General features: G+C 42.1%; 1 protein-coding gene across 1 annotated transcript; it reads right to left on the minus strand.

Moving 5' to 3' along the window:
* Positions 1 to 426: 426 nt before the first annotated feature.
* Positions 427 to 1,232, minus strand: LOC116458535 (large ribosomal subunit protein eL8-like). Its single transcript, XM_032754802.2, has one exon. The coding sequence runs from the start codon at positions 1,225 to 1,227 to the stop codon at positions 427 to 429; it is 801 nt and encodes a 266-aa protein (XP_032610693.1). The 5' UTR covers positions 1,228 to 1,232.
* Positions 1,233 to 8,369: the final 7,137 nt, after the last annotated feature.

Here is an 8,369-nt window from a genome sequence, read left to right on the forward strand (position 1 = left end):
GGTTTTCATTCCCGGTACTATATTTGGGAAGAAAAAAATAAGAAGAAAAATGCAGAAGCGCTGATTCATCTCCGAAACCCTTTAGAAGCATGTCAGAGATTCCTGGGCTTCTTGCCCCTGCCAAACGACATTTGCAGTGACAACTGGTGCCGAAACCCTAGCAGCCCACACAGAACTCCTTGGGAAAGGAGAAAGCTGAAGTTTCAAGGTTGATGTTTTCTAATGAGATCTCAGACAGACAAGCTTTCTAGTATTACCTGCCAACTCTTCCTCAAACTAGTTAGCCTTCTCTTTGCCTTACAACCCTCCTTCTGCTGCTTTTTGCTAGAATGTGACAAAAGGTGACCTGGGCTTGCCATTTTTTTTTGAAGGAAAATTTGTATTATTTTAATTATTTTTATGTACAGAAAACTTAACAGTGTACATTTAACCCAGTTTAGTGGCAAGTTCTTTAGCCTTTGCCTCTTCGAGCTTGGCAATACGAGCCACGGACTTAGGACCCAGGACGTTGCCGCCCCAGTGATGGTGGATCTTATCATATCTGTCGTTGTAATTGGTCCTGATAGCTTCCACCAGCTTAGCCAAAGTGGCTTTGTCTTCCGAGTTCACCTGTGTGAAGGCGACAGTGGCGCAGGTCTTCCTGTGGACGAGACGTCCCAGTCTTGCCTTCCCCTTGATAATGCAATAAGGGACCCCCATTTTATGACACAGGGCAGGCAAGAAGACAACCAGCTTGATGGGATCCACGTCGTGTGCAATCACCACCAGGTGAGCTTTCTTATTCTCCACCAAGGTGGTGAGGGTGTTAACTCCTGCTCGAAGAACAGGTGGTCTCTTGATGGGGACGTCCCCTTTGCCAGCAGCTTTCTTCTCTGCCGGGGCCAACAGCCTCTGCCTCTTCTCTTGCTTTGTCTCTGGTCTGTACTTGTGGGCCAGCTTAAGCAGCTGAGTAGCTCTTTGGTGGTCCAGGGCCTGGGTGAACTGGTTAATCGCAGGAGGCACTTTCAGTCGCTTATAGAGGATGGCTCTCTGCCGCTGCAACCTGATATAGCGGGGCCATTTCACAAAGCGGGTGAGGTCTCTTTTGGGCTGGATGTCCTGTCCCATGCCAAAATTCTTAGGCCTTTTCTCAAACAGGGGATTCACCACTTTCTTAGCCTCCTGCTTCTTCACGACAGCAGGGGCCGGAGCCACCTTCTTTCCCTTGGCTTTCTTTCCTTTCGGCATCTTGGGCGGCGGGAGGAGAGCGGGCTTGCCATTTTTGAAAACTGGTGGTAGTGGGCTTGTGAATGTGGTGGCAGGTATTTCTTTCCCCGTCGGGTGGTAGGGGCTGGAGTGCTGTTCTCCGTGTTTTAACTATCCAAATACGTGTTTGTTTGTTTTGATTTCAGTGTTTTTTAGAAAACCCTATTTTCATATTATAGGGCTAGGATTTCCACGGCCAGGACTCTATTGGTCATGAGCAGCAGATGCCCACCCTAAAGAGCTAAGCCAAGAGTGCCCATAGGAGTGGAATTCCCAGAGCAGATGCTTTGTACTTTATGGATATCCAGTTCTATTACCAGGTTAGACTTTTGCCAATAAAGAAAACTGAAAGGGCAACCACTCTCTCATTTCTTCAACAAATAAACAAACAACTTGCATGGAAAAAGAGAGAGGGAGCATGAGAGACAGACAGAGAGACAGAGAGACAGAGAGAGAAACTGTAAATTAAAACAGTGTTCTGGGCCATATGAATCAATGAAAGGTTTAGGAACCTTATTTGTATTCTAAATTAAACAAACTATTAAGAATTTACATGTCAGTTAGGGAACAATGAGGGAATATTAAGGAATTATTATTATTATTATTATTTTAGATAGAGTCTTGCTCTGTCACCCAGGCTGGAGTACAGTGGCGTGATCACGGCTCACTGCAGCCTGGATCTCCTGGGCCCAAACAATCCTCTTGCTTCAGCCTTCCAAGTAGTTGGAACTATAGGCATGTGCCACCACACCTGGCTGATTTTTAGTTTTTTTTTTATAGATACATGGTCTCCCTACATTGCCCAGGCTGGTCTCCAGTTCCTGGGCTCATGGGATCCTCCTGCCTTGGCCTCCTAAAGTGCTGGAATTACAGGCATGAGCCGCCGTGCCCAGCCTAAAGTTTTTACAGGTGATAATAATATTGTGGTTCTGTTTTTAAAAAGTCTTTATCTTTTAGAGATATGTGCTAAAATATTTATGGATAAAGTAATGTAATGTCTGGAATTAAAAGAAAATAATCTGTGGATGGAAGAGTGGGGCGGTGAGGTAGAGCCAGCTTGTACTTGTTGGAAAGAATTGATTGTCAGAATTTCAGGAATTTCGTGAGCTGGTGGTAAAGAGTCATTATTAAAAATTAAATTCTATGAACTTACACTTAAAAAAATTGTAAGAAGCTAATAAATACTCAAAACTTACTGCTTGCTAGTTATTTTACTACAATTACTATGATCTGTGCTCTTGAAATTATTGCATTGATTATATCTATATGGTGAAAATACTATATAACTGTGCTTCTGCACATCTCTTTCCAGTCCTCAGTTGGCACCATCATGTTGGTAACTTGAAGTCTGCCACAGAAATCTACAAATCAGGGATTTCTCCAGGGAGAGCTGATGGTTTTCCATTTACCACCACACTGCTGGAGGAGTAGGAAGGGTTCGAATAAAACAAGATAGCTCATGAGTTGATAATCGTCTTGAAGCAGAGTGAAAGGAACATGGGGGCTCATTACATTATTCTCTCTACTTTTACATATGTTAAACTGGTCTATATTGAAAAGTTTAAAGAAATGTGCTGGCTCAGGCATTCTCTTGGATAGATAAATGTTGCAGTGTTGAGGATTCAGACAGGTAATGAAGACCCTGTGGTGCAAAGGACAAAGCAATGATCCTAAGGGCAGGGGATGTGGATTCCTTGACTAGCTTTGCTCCTGATGAGCTGTGGGACTTGAGGAAGTCAGTTAGGATCTCTGTGTCCCATAATTCCTGATACAGAGTTTGCCCTTAATAATAGTTTGTGACATTTATGACAATCAGGTAAGTGCAAGGATGAGTTAAAAGTACAGGTGAGATTGTGGAGACATAATAAAGGGTTGCCAAACAAGAGAATTATTCTTCACAACTTATTTCTCATTTATTCTAGATGAAAACTCTGAGTCATTAAATATCTCCCTGAAATTTTTCTCTAGAGTAATTTTATCTTCTTGGCTCATGGTGATGGATCTTTCTGGGGAGAGAATTACTTCAGATTAGGGAAATACCTGGAGCACAGAAGTTAAAAGTGCAGGCTGCCAAAAAGTGGAAATAATCCAAATGTCCATCTCTTGATGAATGGATACACACAATGTGGTATATCCATATAATGGAATACTATTTGGCCATGAAAGGGAATGAAGTACTGATGCATGCTGCAGCATGGATGAACCTTGAAAACCTCCTGCTAAAGGAAATAAGCCAGTCACAAAAGGACACATTATATGATTTCGTTTATATGAAATGTTCAGAATAGGCCAATCTACAGAGACAGAAAGTAGATTAGCAGTTCCCGGGCCCTAAGGAATGGGGAATTGGGAGATGACAGCTAAGGGATAAGGTCTTTCTTTCTGGGGTGATGAAAATATCCTAAAATTGATTGTGGTGATGGTTACAAAACTCTATGAATATACTAAGACCAAGGCTGGGCATGGTGGCTCACGCTTATAATCCCAGCACTTTGGGAGGCCAAGGTGGGCCGATCACCTGAGGTCAGGAGTTCGAGACCAGCCTGGCCAACATGGTGAAACCAAATCTCTATTAAAAATACAAAAAAATTAGCCGGGCATGGTGGCTCAAGTCTGTAATCCCAGCTACTTGGGAGGCTGAGGCACGAGAATCGCTTAAACCCAAGAGGCCGAGGTTGCAGTGAGCCGAGATCGTGCCACTGCACTCCAGCCTGGGAGACAGAGTGAGACTCTGTCTGAAAAAACAAAACAAAATATATATTTATATATGCATACACTAAGACCATAGAATTGTATATTTAAAATGGGTGAATTATATGGTATGTGAATTATATCTCAATCAAGTTGTCAAAAAAGGTGCAAGCTGCCTGTGTTCAAATCCTGATTTAGTTGCTTATCAGCTGGGGGACACATGACAAGTTTTCTTAACATTCATCTGCTTATTTTCTCATCTATAAAATGGGGATAAAGGTGATGCTTACCTCATTGGATTTTTGTGAAGATTAAATTTAATCCTTATGTAGAAAACATAAAAATGCTTACAGTGTGGCCTATACATGGAAAGAGGGCAAGTAATGTTAGCTACTATCATATTCTTGTTTCAGGGGAAGAATAGTGGAAAAGAGGGGGAAAGAGTCTGCTGATGGTTTTTTTTTTTTTTTTGAGACCGAACCTCTGCCTCCTGGGTTCAAGTGATTCTCCTGCCTCAGCCTTCGTGAGTAGCTGGGATTACAGGCACACGCCACCATGCCCATCTAATTTTGTATTTTTAGTAGAGATGGGGTTTCTCCATGTTGGTCAGGCTGGTTTTGAACTCCGAACCTCAGATGATCCGCCCACCTCGGCCTCCCAAAATTCTGGGATTACAGGTGTGAGCCACTGTGCCTGGCCTTTTTTTTTTTTTTTTCTCTATCTAATCATGGCCTGGGGAAGCAAAAATGTAATGAAAGAACTTCAGGTAATACCAGCGTAGTGAATTATAGAGTGACCTCCAAAAGATGTCCTAACCCCTGAAACCTGTGAATATAATCATATTTGTAAAAATGGTCTTTGCATATTAAGTAAGAATCTTGAGGTGAGATCATCCTGAATAATCCCAATGGGAGTTAAATTCAATAACAGATGCCCTTATAAGAGAAAGGCAGAAGGAGATTAGATACATAGAGAAGAAAGCCACGTGAAGATGTTGGCAGAGATTGGAGTTATGCAGCCCAAACCAAGAAATGCCTGCAGCCAGCAGCAGTGGAGGAGGCAAGGGAGGCTTCTCCCCTAGTGCCTTCAGAGGGAGTGCAGCCTGCTGACACCTTGATTTGGGACCTCTGGCCTCCACATTGTGAGAGTTGAATTTGTATATATTTTTTAAAAAACAATAAATTTTATTGTGTATATCCAAGGTTTACAATGACATGATGTTATGGGATACATATAGATAGTAAAATGGTTACTCAGTAGCAGAAAAACAAATGACTGCTCTAAATTCCACCTTAACCCCACAGAAGGAGGACTCTTTGGAAACACTCTCTCCACTGCCTTGAGGATCAATTCAGAGAGAACCCACACATCGTTCTCTGTGTATTGCCAATCTAATCAATAGGCAGTCACAACAAAGACGATTGATGGAGGTTGGGATGGATAACTGGTGTGAACGTTGAGGGGAAGGTTTGGTTGAACCAAATAAGTTAGACTCTCTTCTTTTCCCCCCTTAATCATGTTAGATTTCCATGTCTTAGGGGAAGCATCACTTTTATTGGCCATTAAGAGGGAAAGGTTTTATGATCAAATTGCAGATGTAATTGTTAAGCTAAATTAAATTGTCAGGAGCTCAAAGAAGGCTTCTCTGTTGATAGGAGCTCAGTTCGCTCAACAAGCAGTGTATGCTTCTGTGATGTTGTCCAGATAACTGACATGGCCTGTATGGAGGAGGTTAGCCCTCACTTTGGTTTTTTTTTTTTTTTTTGAGATGGAGTATCCCGCTGTCACCCAGGCTGGAGTGCAGTGGCGCCATCTCGGCTTACTGCAAGCTCCGCCTTCCGGGTTCACGCCATTCTCCTGCCTCAGCCTCCCGAGTAGCTGGGACTACAGGCGCCCGCCACCATGCCCGGCTAATTTCTTGTATTTTTAGTAGAGACGGGGTTTCACCATGGTCTCAATCTCCTGACCTCGTGATCCGTCCGCCTCGGCTGGTTTTTTAAAACCTTTTGGAGAAGAGGCTGAGTGTTAGGCTACATCTTATTTCTTTTGACTCATGTTTTGCAGGGAAACTATTATTGCAGAGTTTTTCTGGTCTTGGACAACCATTGTTTCATTAAGTGGCTTCTGAGATCTGGACACCAAGGGGTTAGATGAGCTATCAGGAATTTCATACTAGCAGAAAATAGAAAGCTTTTATTTTATTTATTTTTTATTGCTAAATTCCATTACACATTGGTAACAACTCTCAGGGCAGAGCATCTCAAGGTTTTATTGTGCTCCCTTAGTTGTCAGCCAACTGATCTTTGGTGCTAAGCCTTCTTGTTGCTCGCAAGTTAGTGTTTGTCATTCCTGGGAAAGGTTCTGTTATTTTCAAATTGAGCTTTCTGAATCCTGCTTTTTTACTTTTCTTTCTCAATTTTTTTTTGACTCGCAACAATACATATCACCTTTTCCTTCCACGGACCATATTCGAATTTATAGTATTGTGACAGAGGAAATATTGCTTTATCTCTTTGCCTATTAAGTAGAACATCTCAGTTTAAAGTACTTCACATTTGTATTTTCATCATACTTGATCCTATTATAATGTGTGACATTCCTAGAGGGACTTACGGTGGGCTCTGGCCCCACTTTGAAGCCGGTGCTGCCTATCTGGTTGGCCTTCCCTGGACTCATTCATATACTGTGGGCAAGTGGGATCTCTCAGTTTAAGTACTTCTTTTTAAAAATACAGGAGGGTTCTTTGAGCTTGGACCTTATACAAAAGCTAAAATAGTTGAGAATGACTGTATAAAGTGAATTTACATTAAAATTTATAATTATGAGAGCTAGAATCTATATGGAAGCTAAGACTCCTTGTCCCTTATGATCTACATAAAGTGTGGTTCAAAGCTACGTTCCAAGTGCTCTGGAAAAATCTATCCCGTCTTTCAGAGTTCTCTAATTCCTAGGTGCTTTTATTATTTCAGGCACTTTTGTCTCTGGCTTTCTGTCTCTACAGGATTCCTATTCTTTTTTTGGGGGTTTGATGCTTGTCTTTTTTCTCTGACCCAGATGTGAGACTTCCTTACTTTCTCTCTCTCTCTCTCTCTCACACACACACACACACACGCACATCACCTGCACAATCTGTTCACTCAGGGTCTTTGCATGTGACAGCTTTTACTGAAGGTTTAGGGAGACAAGGGAAGGGTTTTGTTGAGATCTATGAAAACAATCTCAGATTGTGTATTCGACATTATTAGCTCTTAAAAGTTCTCTAGTGTTTTGGTCATGTTATTTATTTAGCCATCCTTTTCTTTTCCTCTCACTCTCTTCCTATGACATATGCAAATGTCTTGAGACATTTTTTGGTTGTTGAAACTGGGGGTGGGAGGACTGGTGTCTAGCAGGTTGAGGCCAGGGATGCTGCTAAACATCCTAGAATGCACAGGACAGCCTCCACAACAAAGCATGGTCAGGCCAATGTGTCAATAGTGGTGACATACTTCTTCTATCTTGCTTCCTTACCTCTCTTTTCTTCTCTCTTTATGAATTCCTGTTTATTTCTAATGCAGAACACTTTATCGATCACACTTGTTGCTTTGTCTCTTTGGCCCACCTCACCACTATCGACATATTGACCTGACCATGCTTTGTTGCGGAGGCTGTCCTGTGCATTCTAGGATGTTTAGCAGCATCCTTGGCCTCAACCTGCTAGACACCAGTCCTCCTACCCCCAGTCCCAACAACCAAAAAATGTTTCAAGACATTGGCCTATGTCCTGGAGAGGGAGTCAGGAGGAAAAGCAATTCCAAACAACAGTTCCTGCTCTCAGGATTGCATCTTTCACCTTTGTGCATTGTTCTAAATAAAAGCACTGCCTGTTCCTGAAAGGAAATCTAGGACCAGGTGTTAGGGTTCTTTTTTTTAATGCTCCTGCTTAAGTAATACTTACTGAAGAACACTGTATGCCAGGAACTGAGCTAAGCATTTTATATACATTATATCACCTAAGCACATGCAGTTATCAAGTTATTTTAAGTGTCAACCTATACACACATATATTCTTAACTATATGCATTATACATGCATGCATGCATGTACATATATATGTACGCATACATACAAATATATGTTGTCAAATGTTCTCAAATCCTCTGGTCTTGTGATAGAATGGTTTAAGTGATTTATAAATAAACCCCATCCCAAGTACCATGTCGGGTGTGCCATTGTCTTCCCTGGGATAGCAGGTTTGCTGAGGCAGGTTTCCATTTCCCTGTCAGTCCCTGGAGCTGCCTGCCTGTCCGTGGTTACCTGCTCTAGTCTGTGCTCCTGGATCCTGCACTCACTGACCTCTCTGTTTTCCTCCAGGCTGGACACTACCCCTTCCCATCTTTGTCCTTAATTTCTGAAAGCACAATCAACACAAATCTGTTGTGAATAATAAGCCT

This window comes from Hylobates moloch, unplaced genomic scaffold, assembly GCF_009828535.3.
Source record: "Hylobates moloch isolate HMO894 unplaced genomic scaffold, HMol_V3 SCAFFOLD_3, whole genome shotgun sequence".
In the NCBI taxonomy this organism is placed as follows: Eukaryota; Metazoa; Chordata; class Mammalia; order Primates; family Hylobatidae; genus Hylobates; species Hylobates moloch.